General features: G+C 42.9%; 1 protein-coding gene across 3 annotated transcripts; it reads right to left on the bottom strand.

The window, feature by feature from the left end:
* Positions 1-3988: 3988 nt before the first annotated feature.
* Aqp4 (aquaporin 4) lies at positions 3989-20436 on the bottom strand. Of its 3 annotated transcripts, none has more exons than XM_032885625.1 (5): positions 20196-20428; positions 16482-16896; positions 15003-15167; positions 14487-14567; positions 3989-8248 (listed from the first exon to the last, which is right to left on the bottom strand). In XM_032885625.1, exons 1-5 carry the CDS (start codon positions 20348-20350, stop codon positions 7970-7972), a joined length of 1095 nt encoding a protein of 364 aa, XP_032741516.1. In that variant the 5' UTR covers positions 20351-20428; the 3' UTR covers positions 3989-7969. The 3 variants fall into 3 exon arrangements, with proteins under 3 accessions (XP_032741516.1, XP_032741518.1, XP_032741517.1); XM_032885627.1 differs by lacking the exon at positions 20196-20428 and adding an exon at positions 19276-19399; XM_032885626.1 differs by lacking the exon at positions 3989-8248 and adding an exon at positions 14070-14339 and having other exon boundaries at positions 20196-20436.
* Positions 20437-22281: the final 1845 nt, after the last annotated feature.

The raw sequence follows: 22281 nt of genomic DNA, 5'->3' as shown, positions 1-22281 counted from the left end.
GTAACAAAACTTATGGTATTGACTTAGTATGGAACCATTTTGAAGGGGGTGGGGCTCATGTAGTCAGTGTGTCTGCCTGCATTGTCCAAAGGACAAGGTTGAGTGCCACTCCTCAGGCATCTTCTACTTTCTGGTTTGAGACAGGGTCTTTCATCGATTTGGAATTTCCAGTAAACAAGGCTAATTGGCCAGTGAGCTTCCGGAGGGTTCACTCATTTTCATCTTCTTCTATTGCTAGTGTTAGAAGCATATGCTGTTATAACTGGCTAATTTTTTATGTGGGGTGTGGGGGGATTTAACTTTTGCTTGCAAGGCAAACACTTGACTGGCTGGACTGTTTCTCCTAATTCCCTCTTAAAACAAAATTCCAGACAAGGTTTCCCTAGGTAGCCCAGACTGATCTAGAATTTACCATCCTCTCAGGTCAGCCTGCCAGTTACTTTGATCGCCATGCCAGGGTGGCTGCAGAAGGACTTTTCTCTCTGTAGAGACAATGGCAATTTTAGTAGTGCTTGTGTGAGGGCTGTAGAAGAACTTGAAACCTCACTTCTCGTCTTTATTGATGAGAGTTTAATGCTATCCTTCCTTTTCCTTCCCATCTCCTGAAATCATTCTCCATGGTCATTGACAGTGTCTACGCAAAGACCCATTTACTTGTTGTGGGTTTGTGTTTTGTCTTATGTAGGTCTGAATTTACCTACCATATTGTAGTTTGAAAGCAAGACAGCTTTCAGTCTTATGCACAAACCTGTTTCCTTTTACTGAATGAGAGGATATTGGCTGTAGGAATTATGCAATTAGTCTCATAAGACTTTGCCACTGTGGCTGTGTTACAATTTGACTTATTCAGAAGTATCCCTAACTGTGGTGGTTTCAATTGGTATAGTTCCCACAAACTCATGTGTTTGAATAATTGGCCCATGGAGGGGTGGCCTTGTTGGAGTGTGCGTGGCCTGGTTGGAGGAAGTGTTTCACCGAGGGGTTGGGGTGGGTGGGCTTTGAGGTTTTCTATGCTCAAGCTTTGCCCATTGTGATACACAATCTTTTCTTGCTGAACTCTCAGCTCCATTTCCAATGCCATGTCTGCCTGGACACTGCCATGTTCCCACCATTATGATAATGGACTGAACCTCTGAACCTGTAAGCCAGCCCCGATTAAAAATCGTTCTTATAAGAGTTGTCTTGGTCATGATGTCTCTTCACAGCAATAAAACTCTGACTAAGATGCTAACGTTTTCCAAAATGTTGCTTATTTCCAAACACTATTTTCAAATACCTTTCTTAATACTTTGTTTATAGATATTTAATAAATAAATTCACCATTTTTTATGGTGTTTGCACAAAGAGCTGCTAATTTTGAGTAAACATATAGTTGATGCACTGTGGAAGAAGTTTTTACTTTACTCTTTCTCAGCAAAGAAAGTTCCCCTAGCCACTCAAAGTACCCTTTAAAAACACTTTGTAAGTTTAGGTAGTTTATCTTTGTGGAATTTGCACTTGAGGCTTTAATCTTCCAGCAGCGGACATTGAAGTAATAATGAGAGATTAGGCCGGGAACAACTAAAATGTCCAGTATACTGTAATCTCAGTAGATACGAAAAATCAAAGGCTTGCAAAGAGAGATAGTGAAAGTTGGAGCTAGTGTAACCTGGAATGGAAGTGCCTTAGCTAAGAGTCCCCAGAGAGGAGTGGCTGGGAGCAGAGAGGTGTGGACAGCTGCCTGGGTTAAAATCTCACTTTTGTCCCCTACCAGTCCTATGAACATGCTGATTGCATTTTTAGACTTTAGTTCCTTTTATATCTGCATAACGGAAACAGCTGCCTTGTATGGTTTCTAGAAGGGATGAGAAACCGTATACTGGTTGAGTATTCAATTGTCTTTATTGAACTATTGAAGCTGTTAACAGTAGCTTCTGTTAATCTTCACCTCCAGCTTTTTCAGTATCAACCAGGCAGGCTGTATTTTAAATAGTGATGCTGTTAATATTCCCTCAGGGAAAAAGAACCTCAGTTTTCTAAATTATCAAAAGTATAAGTAAATCCTCTGTAGCTGGCCATCTTATTCCCTTTTGTAAATTATTTTCTAAAGTCTATAATTTTCCTGGTTCAATGTATTTAATTTATTGCTTCATGGTGGTATGGCAAAATGAAGATTCCCCTTGCATGCATAATATGCATATACATGTATACATGCATAAAACATGTATGCATGTGTATACATGTGCACGCTCTTGAGCATGTATGTCAGCATGGCTGCTGAGAAATTGGGTGGGTAGCACTGTGATAGATCTGTATTAGATGCAGGAGGGTCATACAGATGGCTAGCATTGAAAAACGGGTTCTAGAGTTTGCTTTTCTACTATATGTAAAGTGAGGTGATTTGCTTATTTTGCTAAACACTTGTTTTCTTCATCTTTGGAGATGAAAATAATACTCACCTTGTAGTGGTCCTTGAGGTAAAAAGACTGAAAATAACATAAATTCTATAGCCACATATATATGTTCTTACAGTTGCTAGTTCTTCTAATTCATGGTTTTCTCTTTCTGCCTTACCCCTAGGTAATACTTTCAAGACATCGTCCTCTTCTGTGAAAAGTTGTCCTTCCAACGGGAACAAGGAAAGCAGGCTACACTGTCTATAGTTCGTGGGCACTGGTCCTTTGTTATCTCCATGATACATAAAAATATTATTAGTGTGAACGCCATGGTTTCTCAGAGATTTCAGAACCCAACTCAGGGTTTTAAGTCATCAGTGTCTTCTTAAAACTCAGACAAGCAATCAATGGGAAACCCCCAAAATGGTAAGAATTAGTTCAGGTGACTTTGCTTTGGCTGTTGCCTGAACTGAGTAATCAACATAAAAGCAGGCTGACATTTCTACCTCAAACTTTCCATGCTTGTTAAAATACTTTGCTTGCTGAAGTATTCAACTGAACTAAATTTCATCTAACATCTGGCCATTGTATAAACACAGCAATGAAAACATGTCTTGTTGCCTCCACACTGGGTATAATTTTAGAAATCCAATTAGTGTTACATCCTTTGTGTGCACTTTTCTTTTTCTTTTCTGTTTCAATTAATTTTGAGCTCCTACCTGGAATTATAAGAATTCAAGTATTTAGCACACACATTTCAGCAGCATAAAGCAGCCAGATTGAAGAATAGGGCTTTATAGCATTTCCTCATGACTCTAAGATACTCTTTAATTGCTTTGTCCTTGTAATCCACACTTACTCGGTAGAGTGTCAAGCCCCTTAGAGCCCAGGGATGAGGTCACCGGGAAAGAGAAGTATACAGGATACATAGGACATATTCACAGCCACAGAATCTAGAGGGGGTGACAGGCATCTTGGTTCACCATAATATGACAAATCCTGTGAGAGATATACATTAATTTAGCTCCCAAAGATTATTCACCCATCGTATTGGTTGCACACTCATAAATGACTATCCCCAGCCTTGTACTGAAGGTCTATAGCCACTAACACTAGAGAAGACCTTAAACCAAGAACCTAGGAGGTGCAAATAAGTACTCACTGAGCTAAGTACTCAGCACCCATGCATCTGGGTGGACAGGATTTGCCGAACACCCTGAGGGTAGACCATTTATTTAGCACTGCCAGTGAGATGTTGGAGTCTTCCCATTTAGCCTCACTGTGGTGGTAGCTGATATGCTATGGTCTGCTTTGTAGATGTGGACATCATGAATGCTGCGTGTGCAAACCTAGTCTTCACTGACTGTTTCAGGGCCTACCCCAGTATATACCCTGTAGGCTTTAACGAAGTATGAATGACTTTATGGGCCCCACCATTGGGTGTAGATTTAACTCAAATACCAAAACCTCCTGTTCATTCTAATGGAAGTGCACAGCCTACAACTGAATTTTTAAACACCATCAAGTTTATGGTTTACTTATAAAAACATCTGGATATTTATTTGTATGATCCTAGTAGTATGGTATACAACATAGGAAACAGAACCCGGACACACAGCTAACACTTTTATTAGATTTTTCCAAATATTAGTCATTACAGTTTAAATCCATTTAACATTAACTCTAATTTTGCAATAATATTAAGTTAATAAATAATTGTAAATATAACCAGGCATTCATTTTATTTTTCTTAGTTCCTCATAAGTTGCAGGTTTATTGTGATCTGGGTGATAAAATGATAAATAATTGTTTACATATTTCCATAAATAGCTGTTTATTTGATCAAATATGAAAACAGTCTAGGAATACATTTCAATGGAATATATATGTTAGGCATATTTTTTAGCTCTTGAATTTTGACTTAAAACAGTAACACTATAAGTGCTCTTAAATCTAGTGTTCATGGTTTGCGTTGTATCATTTGTTTGGTGAGTGTTTTCAGGGAAGTTATGTGCCAAAAGTGAGTATTCACAGTTTTTGAGTTTTGAAGTTAAGTGCCTAACATTTCTTTCTGAGAGTTATGGGTTTGAAAGGTTTGTGTTATTTAAGGTGTTCTGAAAAGCAGTAACACCTAGACATGAGCTCAAAAAGCTGAGGTAAAGGATGTGAGTTGTTATAGTACACTTTCAAATAGAAACCATGCTTTCCTAAGAATTTTTATCCCATGAGTTTACTGGAGAAAGACGTAATTACTTTCAGGTCCAAGATTCCACATTCATATATCCTGTAGTTTAATGATAAGAACCTCTCATAGTTTCATAAGATTGTCTATTTGGCTCTCTGTCTTCAATTGTCAGAGAGGTCATGTCTCTGTCAGATTTCTGATGTGTGAGGAAGGTGTCAACATCACACAACAAAGGGCCAGGCAAGGTCTCATGCCATCATTTTAATTAGTTCCCCAGTTTTGAGATTTCACTGCCATCAGTGGGGTTAGAGCAGCGCACACATTGCCTGGGTCCTCCTAGGAGAAGTGTTGCACTTTTGAAATTGACCTCTAAGAAATCAGCTCGTTTCTAACATGCATGTTTTCCAGAGATTTCTAATCTCCTTATGAAATCTTCATCAGGGAGCAGCTCTGGCCAGCAGTGTCTCTGAGATGTGGAAGGACACTTCTCTGATGATCGAAAGGGAGAGAATTTATGAGTGGTGTCAAAGCACAGAAACAAGTTGTAGAATTACCAGTGACTTAGGCTACAGAAAACATTTTCTTAGAGTGGAAAAGGGTAGAACATTTGGAAGAAAATGGAAACACACATTTAGAAGTCAGAGTCCTACATTTGAAAAAAAATCCTCAAAATCTTTAAAAAAAGATTCCTTTCTGCTGTGTTTTTGACAGAATGTGTACTTTTCCAGTGTATGGACCACCTCGAAACTTGGGGGGTGACTCTGTCCTCCTCCTGAGGGGACAGACAGTTGGCGCTGTTCCATGGCTCGTATAAATCTTTTATGCCTTCCTGATTTTTCCTCTCTGATCTCTCTGCTGTGTATCTGCCAGTAGCTGTCTCTTGGGTACGGCACTATGCACTCCTTAATAAGAAGGGATTAAAGGGAAAAGCCCTGATCTCCTAATACGTAGGATAATTTGGTGTCACCCACAAGGCAATAGACCCCTGCTGTATAGATGTCATTAGAAAGGGACAATTTCATTACTGTTTCACTGGCAGAGCCGTGAGTGAAATGCAAGATGAAGAGTGACGAGGCCGTCACTCTCTGCCCTTAAACAGTAGAATGTGAAAACATGCTCTTTGTTTCCACACCCGCATGACCTTCCTTTGATAACACTCAAAACCACGCTTCCACTAAAGATTGAGCAAAGCAAAAATTAGAAGAGGTTATTGTTCTTAAATCCCAAATGAGAGCCATATATATGTACACACACACACACACACACACACACACACACACACACACACGCACACACACACACACACAATCAAACAACATGCTTGCTGTGATTACCTACTGGGTGCCCAACACTCTGCCGCTGCTAGAAAACGCATCTCCACTTCACTGCTTTTCAGTTCCTACCATATTGGATGCTGTCCCTGGAAATGACTGTGAAAGTGAGCACGCACAAAGCAAGCTGTGTAGCATAATAAAAATAATCACAGGCCAGGATTTTGAGAAAGTAATCAGAAATGTGCCCCACTATTCCTGGTTAACTGAATTTATTTTGACCCGACCCTCAACTTGGTTTTAACCCAAGCAACCGAACTGGAGCGCCCTGATCTTAAGCCTGTGTGGTATATTGTGAGAACACGGGTCTACGCCTTGGTTCTGCAGGTTCTGATCAGAGAGGAAGCTTATGTCTCTGGTGTAGTACATTCAAAGCCCTGAAATGGGGCCTATGCTCCCAGCATCTACCTCAGAATACGCCCGTGGCTCTGAGAGGCATATGCTGCCCTCGTGGCTGTCTGGGAACTTGCATATCAGTTTCCTAGCACCGAAGAGAATCAACTTTAATAGTGGTCCATTATCTGGCTGCCACAGACGCAAAGCTGCCATTAACAATAAGAAGTCACACGCAGCTGGAATTGTGCTTGGGAGAAGAAAGCCCTCGATGGTCAGCTATTTACAAGCTAGTCCTTGAAGAGGTGGCTCTTTTCTCTCCCACTACTGACTTTTGTTTGGTGAAATTGACGTTTGCAGCACTTTGTCTAAAATAAATGTTAGGCTAGACTGCTATGAGTGTAGAAACTGGGGTTTCCACAGATCATTCGATGGGCGGAAGGCAAAGCAGTATGGGAAAAACAAATGGTTCTAACAAATAAATCAGGCAGGAGGTAAATACCTTAAAAGCACGTAGGCTCTGTGCTGATGGGGTGCCTAGGAGCTTTGCGCAGAGGCTGTCTGCTCTCACCTTTATTGGCAGCTACCTTGCACCTTGTCTGCCATATTTTAATCCACACCAATGGGTATTATTACACTCACAATGCTGACCATCAACAGATGTCATGGGAAACAAGACAGCATTAGCAGTTGGCATGGGGCAGGTCTGGTTTATACCACCTAGAGTAAGCAGGATTTAGACACCAACAGAAAGGCAGGACTCAACTAGTCAAGTTGTCATCTAAAATATCTCAGCTAGTGTTTCAGTATAGGTGCCCAAATGGCAAACAAATTCCCCAATTTTGCAAATAAGCTTTAAAAGCAAGTGAAGTAGTTAAAGGCTTAGGCAGTTAATCTTTTGTGGTATCCTTAAGAGTGTGCACTGAAAACAGACCAATCATTTCATAACAGAGGTTGCCCCTCTCGTGATGGTTGTACGACCGTAAGTAGCAACCTTTGCTCCACCTCCCACCAGACTCCCCAGGTCTGGTTGTCCTGAACCTCAGTGGGTGGGTGTCCCATGTACAGTTTCTTTAGATGAAACCAACACATGGACAGAAGTTAATATCCTTTCCATTTTTTTTTTGACTTTTAGCTCTATGGTTTCTTGGATGCTGAGGGGGAAGAAGGATTATAGTGAATTGGGGTTGGGATCTGACAGTCAGATATATAAATACACATGATATATTAGCAATGGCACGTGCTATTTTTTTCCTCCTCCGAGGTAGTTAATAAGTAAGGGATAGCTTGTGGAAGAACTTACTACATTTCTTCTCCTAAAACGCACATGATTCGGTGATGTGCTGCATTTTGTCATTTTTAAATCAATCTAATGGAGTCAGTATTGAAGTGAGGATGGGCAGTACAGGCTTCCTCACAGAGATGTCCAATGCTCTGTTAAGTCAGACTTGATCAGATTTCGGCTCATAGTTTCAGTTATTACTAACAAAAGGAAAGTCAATACAGTAGTTGAATATTTGCTTCGAGGATACATTAAAAAAGATTTCCATTAAAATGTCATATTAATTATAGGCTTCTCCCCCCATTGATAATAGTGAAATATGTGTTATTTAAACTGTGTAACAAGATGTGAAACAAGAAACCCGCACGTGTCTAATTTATAACAAATCTGTCTCCTTAATGGGTGGCAGGAAATCTGAGGCCAGTTCTAGGGAGTCTCTTCTGTTTTCAGCGCTGTCCTCTAGTCATACGGAAGACAATACCTCTCCAGACGAGTCCTTCCCCTTCTTCTCGTCTCCACGGTCAATGTCGATCACATGCACCACCCCGGGCTTCAGGATCAGGTCTTCCGTCTCCACTTGGCTCCGGTTGTCCTCCACCTCCATGTAGCTCCCTTTCGTCTGCTGCGCAGCTCTGCTGAAGGCTTCCTTTAGGCGACGCTTGAGCTCCACGTCAGGACAGAAGACGTACTCGTAAAGCGCACCTGCCAGCACAGCGCCTATGATTGGTCCAACCCAATATATCTGGGGGAAAGATGGAGGAGAGGGGGAAGGAGAGAAAAGTAGTCTCAGGGGACAGCCCATGCGTGTAGAATTTAACCGAGTTAACGTAAGGCAGCAACTGTGACACTCACTTACACACACAAACACATGGATTTTAAAGTAAATGAGAAAATACGCCAAGATTCACTAGATTCGCACATTATTAAAGAACATTTGAACATAAGAAAGAATTCTATTTTTCTTTTAATATTATATTTTTAATGTTCTGATTTTTAAAAGTTATTTGAGACAGGTTCTAGCTCAGGCTACTCTCAAGACTCATTTCATAGCCTAGGCTAGCCTTCAATTCCTATTTCTCCCCAACAGGATCGTGAGTTGGTAGTAGGTCCTGTCACATCTGGGTTATTAATTTTATGATACATCTTAATGTAAAATAGCTCTTCTCTGGCTGCACAAGTTAAATATACAGTAGGAATTCTTTAAAATGGAAAGAAAAGATGAAGTTTTGGTGCCTGTTTCTCTTCTGTATCCCACATTAGCCCTCACCTTGATTTTCTGTATAACCAGGATCATGGTTCAGTTTTATCATTTAGAGTGTTAGTTTTTCATTATGCATGATGAATATAGTCCCAGTCTGTCTACTTAGAGGTTCTGTGAGTGCTTCCATTTTGAGAAAAGGTCTCTTATGTCCCAGGTTGCTTTGAATTCACCTTGGTCTTGAGCTGCTCGTCTCCCAGTCTCTTCCTCATGCTGAGATTAAGAGCTACCATGCCCAGAGTGTATGGTGTTGCAGAGAGAACTCAGGGCTTCCTACATGTTGGCCAAGCACTTTACAAACTAAATTATAGCTCTATCATTATACATGATTTCACTTCTATGCTCAACCTTCTTTATCTGAAAAGCAGAGGCTATAATATATCTCACAGTCTGTGAAGACTAAATGAAATAGCACCCTGAAGGACTTGATAGTTCGTGGCTCCTGGAAAACAGTTCAGTTCATGCATCCTGGATAATTTAAAGCTGCATGTGACTATCTTGCCTGTTAGTTTCCTTAAATCATGTGCTTTTCCTCTTTAAAATGTGGTGATTTCATTGCATGGGAAATACTATGGGTTCTCTCTCTCTCTCTCTCTCTCTCTCTCTCTCTCTCTCTCTCTCTCTTTCTCCTCTCTCCCTCTATATACTGCTTTAGCAAAAACCTGGACTAACTTTAGGGATGGCGACTGGATAAGGATAAGTGAGTGATTCTTCAGGGGTTCAGTAAATTTTGCACCAGGGATGCACTGAGAATGAACTAAGCTTTTTGATCTGATTAGGATGCAACATATACTTTATAGTACATGCACCCTATAGAGTGTAAGGTGCTCATGTGCTTTAGAACACATGCATGCTATAGAGTGTTAGGCATTCATTCAATTAATTCCCTTGGAACCAAACCCCTTGTTTACTGAGCACTCTGACTGGCTGTACTGAGCACATTTCTTCTTTCATTAATAACCTTTGATGTAGATATTATTAAAATATGCATTCTTCTGCCTTGGACCTGACACTTTGAGAGGTAACAAGTTTATTTTAGATAGCGTATTTGGCAAGTGATTGGATTGAACTGTCAGCGTTGCTCCCTTTTACTAACATAGTGTTTGCTTTCTCACTTGAAAAAACAAAACAAAACAAAAATGGCTGTCTTCCTTAAAGCCCCACCTGGAAATCAGCTGCACTTGGCATCTTCACTGGAACCCTGAAGGAAGCAGAGCCTTCAGGCGAGCACATAGGCCCAGCAGGGCAGTGGCCAGCAGAGGTTCTGGACCAACCAAGCTCTTATCTTAAACATGAAGGAGCCCAAAGGAGACTTTATCTACTCTGTGCCCTTTCAAAGGAGAACTGAGAGCCCTCCTCTAAATGCCTTTGCTTTCTGTTCCCTTGGTAAGATCTCATTAGGTTGGTGTTACTTCACAGGCTTGAAGTCCCATGAGGGAGAACAGCCACCCTCAAAAAATCTCTACCCTTCCCATAGCACTCTGGAGGAGACATCAGCTCCATGTTCTCAAAAATGAATTTTGGTGCCAAATTGCTATTCCCAAACTGAGTTCTGTGTATTTTAAAGTATCTTTAAACTTTTATGATGAATTTTATTGCTGAAAATAGAAAAATACATAAACTACATAAAAGTGTTTAAAAAATAAAGCCTCCTAAACCTTACATAGCTGAACTTAAACCTGTCCGCTTGCTGTAAGATCTATAAACTTCTCAATACACTTTTCCATTTGGTGGCTGGAGAAATGGTTCCATGTATAAAGTGTCTCCATGCAAGTGTAAGGATCTAAATTTGAGTCCCTGAAACAAACATAAAAGTCAAACACTATAATGCATGTCTGTAACTCCTATGCTTCCTACAGGTGGGTGGAAACTAGCAAGCAGAGATAGGAGAATCCCCAGGAACTCGTGGACCAGCCAGCCTGGTGATCAGTGAACAAGATACCTTCCCGCAAACAAGGTGCAAAGTGCAAACTTTCCTCAGGTTACCCAAGGTTGTCCTCTGACTTCCTCATTCCATGATACATCTCGGCCTTGCACACACACACACACACACACACACACACACACACACACACACACACACACACACCATACAAGGAAAGTAAATTCCATTTTTGTTAATGTAATAAGTCTTTTCAGAAATATCAGTGGGAAAATGACCAGTCCAATGAATGACATTGGGGATCAAGACTTTGCATGCCATTGATGCAAACATACTCAATAAAATTCTCACAACATGAGTTCAAGAACACATCAAAACAGTCATTCATGATGATCAAGTAGGCTTCATTCCAGGGATTCAGGGATTGTTCAGTATACAGAAATCAATCAAGGTAATCCATTATATAAACAAACTTAAAGAAAAAAAACCCCACATGATCATCTCATTAGATGCTGAGAAAGCATTTGAGAAAATTCAACACCCCTTCATGTTAAAAGTCTTGGGAAGATCAGGGATTCAAGGAGCATACCTAAACATAGTAAAAGAAATATACAGCAAACCAGTAGCCAATATCAAACTAAATGTAGAGAAACTTGAAGCAATCCCACTAAAATCAGGGACTAGATAAGGCTTCCCTATCTCTCCCTACCTATTTGATATAGTGCTTGAAGTCCTAGCCAGAGCAAACAAACAACAAAAGGAGGTCAAAGGGATACAAATTGGAAAAGAAGAAGTCAAAATATCACTATTTGCAGATGATGTGATAGTATACTTAAGTGACCTCAAAAGTTACATCAGAGAACTACTAAATCTGACAAATAACTTCAGCAAAGTGGTTGGGTATAAAATTAACTTAAACAAATCAGTAGCCTTCCTCTACTCAAAGGATAAACAGGCTGAAAAAGAAATTAGGAAAACAACATCCTTCACAATAGTCCCAAATAATATTAAACACTTTAGTATGACTCTAACCAAGCAAATGAAAGTTCTGTATTACAAGAACTTCAAGTCTCTGAAGAAAGATATTGACAACGATCTTAGAAGATAGAAAGATCTCCCATGCTCATGGATTGGCAGCATTAATATAGTAAAAATGGCCATCTTGCTGAAAGCAATCTACAGATTCCCCATCAAAATTCCAACTCAGTTCTTCATAGAGTTAGAAAGAGCAATTTGCAAATTCATTTGGAATAACCGAAAACCCAAGATATTGAAAACCATCCTCAACAATAAAAGAACTTCTTGGGGGAATCACCATCCCTGACCTCAAGCTGTATTATAGAGCAGTTGTGATAAATACTGTATGGTATTGGTACAGAGACAGGCAGGTAAATCAATGAAACAGAATTGAAGACCCAGAAATGAACCCACACACCTGTGGTCACTTGATCTTTGACAAAGAAGCTGAACCCATCCAGAGGAAAAAAGACAGCATTTTCAATAAATGGTGCTGGTTCAACTGGTGGTCAGCATGTAGAAGAATGCAAATTGACCCATTCTTGTCTCCTTGTGCAACCCTCAAGTCTAAGTGGATCAAGAACCTCCACATAAAACCAGATGCATGGAAAGTAATAGAAGAAAAATTGGGAGAGAGTCTCAATTGCATGAGCACCGGGGAAAATTTCCTGAACAGAACATCAATAGCTTATGCTCTAAGATCAAGACTCGACAAATGGGGCTTCATAAAATTACAAAGCTTCTGTAAGGCAAAGGACACTGTTACTAGAACAAAAAAACAACCAACAGATTGAGAAAAGGTCTTTACCAATCCTACATCCGATAGAGGGCTAGTATCTAATATTACATAGAACTCAAGACGTTAGACTCAGAGATCCAAATAACCCTATTAAAAATGGGAGTGGAAGAAAGGGGAGTAGGATCAGATATGAGAAGAAAAGGGTCAGGAATTTGTAACAGAGGTATGTAGCAATTGGGGATGGGAAATGGGGCAGCCACCAGCAATTCACAGATGCCAAGAAAGCAAGAGTCTCCCAGGACCCAACAGGGATGAGATTAGTTGAACTGCCCTACAAAGGGGAGGGAGAACCTGGAGAGACCATGCCCAGAGGCCAGGCAAGGCCCCTGTTGGGGGATGGGGCCATCCTCTCTTCTTAAAACTTTAACCCAGCATTGCTCCTGTCTAAAGGAAATACAGGGACAAAGAGTGGAGCAGAGACTGAAGGAAAGGCAATTCAGAGACTGCCCAACCTTGGGATCCATCCCACATGCAGACACCAAACCCAGTCACTATTGCTGATTCCAAGAAGTGCTTGCTGACAGGAGCCTGATATGGATGTTTCCTGAGAGGCTCTGCCAGAGCCTCACTGATTCAGACGAAGATGCTTGCAGCTAAGTATCAGTTTGAGCATGGAGTCCTCAGTGGAGGAGTTAGACACAGGACTGAAGGAGCTGAAGGGGTTTGCAATCCCATAGGAAGAACAGCAACATCAACCAATCAGACCCTCTAGAGCTACCAGGGACTAAAACACCAACCAAAGAATACATATGGTGGGACCCACGGCTCCATACCCCATATGTAGCAGAGGATGGCTTTGTCTGGTATCAGTAGGAGGAGAAGCCCTTGGTCCTGTGAAGGCTCCATTCCCCAGTGTAGGGGAATGGGAGAGCATTTAGGTGGGAGTGGGACCATCCTCATAGATGCAGGGGGAGGGGCAGTGGGAGAGGAGGGAACCAGGAAAGGGGATAATATTTGAAATACAAATACATAAAATATCCAATAAAAAAAGGGGAAAAGGGCATTGTATGTGTGTCCAAATTATGTCTTAACAAATCAATACACTTTTTGTGTAAGGGAATTCATGCAGTCGCAGTGTAATATTTTCCTCCTTTCCTAGGTCACGCCATCCTGAGTGACTGTGGCTGGATCCACTGTAGCCACACGCAAAGGCCCAAAACCCAAAGACAAATAGTATGTTCATAACTTTAAAAAATATAAAATCACATTCACCACATATTAATGGCAATAAAAGTTAACTCTATTTGCCATCTGCCATATTTATTTTTCTAGTATTTTGAAGGTTATTTAAGTTAATATATGGTGACTTTCATAATTGCCTATGAATCAAAGAATAGGAACTCTTTTGTTGACAGAAACGATTGAAACAGAACCATTTGTCTCTCACTACTCTGGGCCCGGATTAACAAGAAGGCTAATCCTGAGATTAGAAAGTACACCTTCTTGGGAGTCATTTCTTTTTTCTAGCTACAGCTGTAGTAACAATGGCATAAACATTGACATCATTTATGTGGTACCGTCCGCCGTTCACACGCTTCCAGCTCCAGTACTAACTGTAGCAATAATTGCATTTTGCTTATGCAAACTAAGAGGATAAATACCCTTTGTATAGGCGAAGCATTTACACATTTCTTTTCTCCTTTAAGGAATCACTTTATTTTCTATTGTTGCTACGAAGGCTTTCTTTCAATGATTTAAGCAGAAATATTCAGCATACATTTATGATTTAAATTTATTCTACATAGGAAACCCATAAATATTCGGCTGTACTCTGTCAGACATATCTGACGTTTCGAAAACTCAACTGTTAGTGAAGACCTAGAACAGAACACTATGAGATCTGTTGCAGCAGGCCTCTGCTGGACTTTCTCTACTCCCTGTGAAATGAAATAACAAGTTGAGAGTCTGAGTTGGGTGGAAAGCAAAAGAAACTAGTGAGCTAAGTTATGCTAATAAAAAAGAGGCTTTTGGATAATTGTTCCCAACCTCAGAAAGGTGGGGAATATCATCAACTTAGTAGTTACCCAGTGGTTTTCCCAGTTTCCCATGATAACTGCAGGGCCAAAGGATCGAGCTGGATTCATGCTGGCTCCGGTATAATTGATCTACAATTGGAAAAAGAACACAACCTCAGACATTTTAGTAATAGGGCTCGTAACAGGTGTCATTTGCTGTAACTTGCTGTAGTCTCCTCAGAGGAACATTGAGATTTAGCCACTTTGTAGTTGCAAAGTCATAATTCTGTCAACAGATATGACTGGATCTGAGTGAGCTGTGTGTTTTGTGACAAAATCTGCACGGATACACGGGTATATCCAGCTAGTTGGAAGACTCGTTTTTCTTTTAGCATGTATCTACTTGTCAAACAGTTTACGCTGAAGTAAACAACAGTCCTGAAATAATCTAAAAGCTGTAGCAGTTGGCACTGATCAGGTTACTAGAACCAAAGGAATTGTGAGCTGTAAACCAGCATCTTCAGGCTGGCTTTAGGGCAAGGATAAACGAGATCAATCAATTATTCAAATAGACTTAAAACTTACTGCAAACAAATGTCCAATTGCAACGGAAAACCCAATTGCTAAAGCAACGGAACCAGTAACATCAGTCCGTTTGGAATCACAGCTGGCAAAAATAGTGAACACCAACTGGAAAGTGATTATTAGCTCCACCAGGAGCCCATGGCCAGCAGTGAGGTTTCCATGAACCTAGAGAGAGGGAAAGAAAAGCAGCCAATCAGAATGGAAGGGGCCAGGTCTACAGAAACGCATCCATATGCACGGCATATTTTATCTGCAGAGAAAGCCGTGGCTAACTGGAGTCCTCCACCGACCCCACATAGAGATTTCCATGCCTTCCACCTCCTGAACAGAAGGGATCAATTTCCATTCATTTGGGGCCATTACAGATAATCACTTTCACAGGGACTGCGTTTTCAATGAGTGTTGTTTTTAGCAACCCAAGCAAAGTGCGTTAGTGTGGCACTTAACTCGTAAAAGATGGTCTGAAGAGATTTGTAACGCTACAAGGCGATTACTAGACCCATCGATTAGGTTTGGTTAGCTCATAGGTATCTGAACCAAAACACAAGCCAAGTGGGTAAAGCCGGTCCCGGTGCTGACCTAACGAGTAATACTTCGAATCTACGAGCAAATGAATACAGATTTATTCTTTTGTTGGGATTTCTCTGTGTAGCCCTAGCTATCCTGGAACTTGTTTTGTAGAGCAGGGCGGCTTCAAACTGGCTTCTGTTTACTGGTTGCTAGGATGACTATGTAGATCATTTAATGTCCCCTATGTATGAAGAGCAATGAGTCCTTGTCCCTGCTATCAAATACATAATCGTAAGCTCTTAACATACAAATACAGTCAAGCCATAGGAGCACATAGGAGGCTGAGACAGGAAGATTGCTACAAGTTCAAGGCCAGCATGAGCTAGATAATGATTGTGCGATCCTACCTCAAAAAACCAACTTGATGTTACTGGGATGGGAGAGAAAGCAAAGCAAAGCAAAATATTTTGAGCAGTTTTAATCCTGTTCAAGTCACTCAAGAGTAAATAATTATGTTCTCTTGATACGTGTTCCATATCTACACAGGGTTTCACTCTGTAGTCCTGGCTGTCCTTGACTCCTGATTCTCCTGCCTACACCTCTCAAGGGCTGACATTAGAGGCAATCTCCATGCCTGGCTCTTCTGGCTCTTATGTGATTTTTTTTTTTCTTTTTTGATACGAGTTACTGGGTAGTGCAGACTGGCTTTGAACTTGATATACATCTGAGGATGACTTTGAACTTCTGGTTCTCCTGCCTTCACTTTCCACATTCTCAATCCTCACACATGTGGGGATGGGACTATAACCCAGGACCCGATGCGTGCAGGCAAGCGGTCTGCCAACGGAGCTATATCCCTAGCTCTGTAATCCTGTTGTATTATGAGTGCCTCTCAGGCCACCTATCTTTCAGCAGAGTTTGTGTGCACGCAGAGTTCTGGCACAGAAATAAGAACAGAAGAGCTCTCACCGTGGTGACTCCCAATCCTCCCACCACGCTGGGGGGTGTGACCAGGTAGAGGATCCCAGCTCCGATGATGGCCCCCAGGCACTGCGCAGTGATGTAGAAGACGGACTTGGCGATGCTGATCTTTCGTGTGCACACCATGGCCACTGTCACGGCTGGGTTGATGTGGCCACCGCTGATGTGGCCGAAGCACTGAACCATGGTGGCAATGCTGAGTCCAAAGCAGAGGGAGATGAGGACCATGTCCACAGGTAGGGGGTTTTCTGAGCCACCCCAGTTTATGGTGGATCCCAGGCTGAGCAGAACAAAGATGAGCATGGCCAGGAACTCTGCTGTGACCGCCTTCCAGAAGGCTTGAGTCCAGACGCCTTTGAAAGCCACCATGATGCTCTCTCTGCTGCAGGGAGGTCCACACTTACTGGAAAGAAGAACATAGGGAGCATGAGAAGCCTCCAGTGGAAGGGACATTGAGGACTGGGGGAGGGGGTCAGGCCTGCGGTCTTATAGGCTGGAGATGGTTTTCTGAACAGTCTTTGCAATCCAAGAAAGACTGCTTCTAAAGTCTCCTTAATTGGTAGACAAGAGGTTGTTATTCCAATCTTCTGTGATTTCCTATTCACGTGACGGTAATCTGAACTGTCCCTAGAAAGGAAACTGTCTCAGCAAAGTTCCTAAAGAGATGAAGGGTAATATGGATTATTTAACCGAGGTTTTGAAATTTCTATTTTTCGCGTGTAGTTTTGAGCAGATATCAGTTTAAGGGGACGGGGTGGGGGAGGGTGCTGGAGAGATGGCTCAGTGGTTAAGTGTAGTGGCCGTTCTTCCAGAGGACCTGAGTTTGGTTCCCAGCACGCACACGGTGGCTGTCTACCACCTGCGACTCTGGTTCCGGAGGATCCAAAACCCCTTTCTGCAGTTAATGGGCACCGTGCCCAGGTGGCACGCAGCCACACAGCTGGCAAAAACAGTCATCGTGCTCATAAAATGAGATAAAGTGAGTCAGTGTTAAAGTGTCTGACTGATTCCCCGCATCTGTTGTGCGTCTCTACACTGACGCCCACTGCAGGGAGAAGCTTCCCTGATCAAGGTTAGGGTAGCCCAGGGATTGGAGTGAGAGATATGGAGAGAGTTGGACAGGGGGACGATTCGAGTGGCTATGATTATATTTCATTATGCAAGCACACACCTCTTAATTTTGGAAGAAGAAAGAAAAACATCTTCAAAAGGCAGATCTTTTGCAATTTTGTATTTTAGCTTCAAAATGGCATTTTGAAAAAGGTTTCGTAGAAGCCTGTACCCACTCTACATGGCAAGGACGTGTGGATTTGGGAATTCATTAGGAGCTGCGGGAACTGTCTTTTGGGAAGGTAAATTGGTGGAGAGCAGAATTGCTTTTACTACTTGATGTGGACCTTAGGGACAGGCAGGGACTCAGTTGGGACAGGGACACTCCCTGCTGTTGCCCTGGGCAAGGAAGAGACAAGCTGCAGGCAGGAGTAGCATCAGAGCCAGAGGGGCATCTGTGCCCAGCCCCTGCCCTGGGCAGATCTGGGCTTGTAGCGCTGGGACGTGACAATCTCAATCCCCAGGGGGGAGCCTGAGAGGCTCTGGAAAGGCGGGGCCGCGGGCACTGCACGCTGGTGCCAGGCTTGCTGGCAGTGGCCAGGTAAACACAGAGAAGTAGGTATCAGAGGGTCAGGCAGCAGAGGGGAGAGACTGGGGTGAGGGATGTTTTTCAAAGTGTTTGGTAGGCAGGACGATGCTCCACAGACTCCATTGTCCCGAAGCAACAACGGGGTTGCTCTCCAACACCCCCTCCCAAATCCTGGAGTCTGGAGCATGTGCGCCAGCCTCAAGGAGTCTTCCTATCCACGGGTACAGAGCTAGGAAGGTTAGGAGAAAGAGGGGGTGTGGCAGAAAGCAGTGCGGAGGCTCTGTGGGATGAGTTACAGGGCTTCTCATGGGGGACTGGAGCACTGTACGCCCCTTCTTGAGGAGCTGTGCAAGTGGGGAAGGGAGAGGAGGGGGAGGGGCTTGGAATGTGGTCAGGAAATAGGGACTGTAAGGCAGCTTTGGGAACAGAGTCGCTTTGCTCCTGCAATCTGCCTTCTTTACTGTATTTTAGATCTTTGGAGCTGAAGAGGGTGGGGTTTGAAGACACTAGTGCTATTGCTTACTCTGGACAGAAATTATTAAATTCCCTTTTAGAAGGGTAGTGAGCCCCCGCCCCCCTGTTATTCCCTTACCTAAGACTTCCATCTTTTAATGAAACAGACAGGCAGTGCTTAGCATAGACGACTATGTAGGGGGCTGGCCCAGAAAACCAAAGGTTCAGGGAGGGTAGAGAATTGTTGTAACTTTCCAAATATACTGTGAGGTTCTTACCTTTTGAACATCATTCACTGGCCTAGGGAGCCTGGCTTCAGTGTGGGCAGCTAGGAAACCCTGTATGACTTTGCTGTTAGTCTGACCAAGGGGCTTTCCTTCTGACTTGAAAAGGGAAACCACATGTACCCTAGTCACCCACCCAGGGGCCACCAGCTATACACAAAATGTGCCCTGCCCAAGAGCTCCTCTAAGCAAATCGCGTAATTATGAGAGACCTCAGCTGGGACAGTGTTGATGTATTCCTTAGAGGAACATAATATAGATTTAAAAAACCCCACAAAACCTAACAGCAGCTGGGATGGGCAAGGAGGGCACCCTGGGGAGGCATTAGAAAAGTCTCAAAGAGAGAGTAGAGAGATTCTGAGAACTCACGTTGAAAAGGAGTGAGGTCAGTCACTGCGGAACTCACCAGCTGTCCAGGGTTGTAGCCAGGTGGCAGAGGGGCAAGGTGCTATCACAGGTGCTGTCTTCTGGGGTTTGATACAGAAGAAAGAGGAGGGGACGGAGCAGGAAGTGAAGGGAGCTGGGTGGGCAGGAAACAGTCCCTGCGGTAGCACAGCACCCAGGAGAGGCGGTCCTGGAAAAGGCCAGCCTCCCTCCAGCACCCTTTGTAACCTGCTCATTCACACACACACCTGTCCCCCTCTCCAGAGATCTGATCAAGAAACCCAGTTGCTCTTTGGACCTCAGTTTTTCATCAAAGGAATTAAAAAGGAAAAGCGAAGCACCCAAGCCTGTGAACTGTAAATAGAAACTCTAAAATGACTTCAGCTCCCCCTTTCTTAAAAAAACCCACAAAAATCTGATCTCCCAAACAGCCTCAGCTAGCTATGGACCCCCAAACCTTCTAGTATGCATGCACCTCTCCGACTCAGCGAGGGTCTCCCCAGCACTGCTCACAGCCCCGAGATCACCATCCATGTGCCCTGATGTATTTACACTCATAGGAAATAGACCAACATAGTTTGTGTTTGCTGTTTTGCTTCCCCCCAGAACGAAGCAGGATTTGCTGACATGATGGGGTTGCAGTGAACTGGACACATTACTTCTTAATGAATACATTATTTCACCCACTCCTGGACAGCTAAATTTCTGGGTGAGTAATCTTCTAAGGAAAAAAATATTACAGAGTAATTTCCCATGCTAAAAAGCATCCCCTATTCCCCCTTCTTGTGGTTCTCCTCTGCATAAGCTTAGCCCCCAGGCTTAAAGAAGCCCCCACCTGTTGATTCTGCCTGGGAAGACATGGGTCTCTGTAATGAAAGAGTTTCATCTTTAAAAAAAAAAAAAACGCTCAGCATTGTTCCCTGAAGGCAAAGAAGGACTTACCCCCACCGCCTCGCTGCAGCTCGGTCACTCATGCCTTCCCTGGCCGGAGTGCAGCTCTCATTGCCTGCCCCCAGGCTCCAGTGCACGGGAATCAGATTACGGGCACTTGTCTGATTGGGTTTTTGGAGTGTAGGGGTGGAAAGATTCTGCACCATGTGGCAATCACTAAGTTATATTTGAACTAGAAATCGTCCGTCCCTGTACCTGATCACTATAGACACAGGGCGGTTCACAAATGCAAAGAAAGCACTTGAGACCGTTTCTCTTCAGCCGCTCATCTTTCCAGTGGAACTTCCCTAAGTGCTTATGTGGGTTATTCCAGTCACTAAGGAGTGAGGAGAGTTTGCCTGGTTGGCTCCTTGTTGAAACTGAACAACATTAGAAAACGGTCGTGAGCTAGGTACTGACTTTCAACATTTGAAATACGTGAGCTTAGAAGTTAATCATGATATATGGCTGTAACTCCACTTACACTATCTGCTCTCTGCGTTCAATAATGATAACGATTATCATAATGAGTTTTGGATATTAAGCAGCAACTTTTAAAAGCACGAAGGTTAGACAGGGACAGATAAAATGCACTGTTCGGAAACCCGGGGCTAGGACTGTATATACTTTGCTGTTCTCTGTGCAGAATGAGTGCAGGACACAGGTCTGTTAAGTTACACAGGACTGTCACAGCTGGAGTTGGGGCAGAGTATGGGACCCCTCCAAGTGCATGACTGCATGCCCATGAAGCTGCCCCCATTCGGTGAGCTGCAGAGGAGGTCGGAAACAGGTGCAGGTCCCACCATATCACCCATATGATATTATCCTTAGACACCTAGATGCATAGCAAAGGAGTAATCTTAACCTCTGCTTTATGATTGTGTCCTAATAATTAATCAATGAATCCTAGTCAATATAATGAATATGAGGAATTCATTGCTCAACTCAGCAACTAAAACTGTGATATACTTTTACCCATAGGTTCCTCTGGTTCTTATCTCTTTCTCTGTTTCAGACTGTACACATAAACATACATACACACACACACACACACACACACACACACACACACACACACACACTCATACATACACACACACACACACACACACACACACATACACACACACACACACACACACACACACACACACACATTCACACATACACACACCCATACACATACACACTCCCACACACACAAACACACACTCATACACACACACACACACCCTCACACACACAAGCACACATACAGACACACACTCACACATACACACACTCATACATACATACACACACAGACACACACACTCACACAGACACAGACACACACACACACATGCACACACTTTAGTGTGCAGTATGGTAAGAAAACATTTAGAAGTGGCATACTCAGACTTTTTCATTCGTCTGAGTTTTGTGCTTGAGACAGGGCAATGTGTTCAAACTCTCAGTTCTCATTAAAAGAAGGAGTTCCATTTTTAAGCAGGCGCTTCAGAGGCTCACTTCAGGACGTTTTCTCAGTAATCCTCAGGTAACAACACTTGCATGGACTTCCTCCAGAGCCCTGTTGCTCAGTGATTGTTGTTAAACCTCTAAAAAACATGCTCTGGAAGACAGAACATTCTGACTGAGAGGGGAGGGAGGGTTTGAAAAACCCCCAAGGAACATTTGATCATATTAATCATAATATAATGACTCCTGAAGTTTACTCTTTAGATTTTTCAAAGGTGTGTATTTTCCTCCCTGACTACAAGCCTTGGCTCTTTAAACTGATACGCTAAACGTAACCACCTTGAGTATGAGGAAATGGAGCCAGGACATCCATGAGGTATAGGAAGTCGAGGAGTCTGGTTGGGATCTGTACTTTATGAACACACACTGCACCGAGGTTAAGGTCTCTGCACAGCCAGCTGCTTCTTAGGCTGTGGGGCGCTGGGAGGACATTTTTGCCTGCGCTCATCAGCATGCTGTGGAGGGCCTCTGCAGTTCCCGTTACCACCTCACAAAGTGCCAGCAACACTTGGTTGCCACGGTTTCCCTTTTCTCTGGCTGGCTGGTGTGTTGACAGTCCAGTTCCTAAGGGTTGGCTGTT

This window comes from Rattus rattus, chromosome 15, assembly GCF_011064425.1.
Source record: "Rattus rattus isolate New Zealand chromosome 15, Rrattus_CSIRO_v1, whole genome shotgun sequence".
NCBI lineage: Eukaryota > Metazoa > Chordata > Mammalia > Rodentia > Muridae > Rattus > Rattus rattus.
This window is presented reverse-complemented; position numbering and strand designations above follow the sequence as displayed.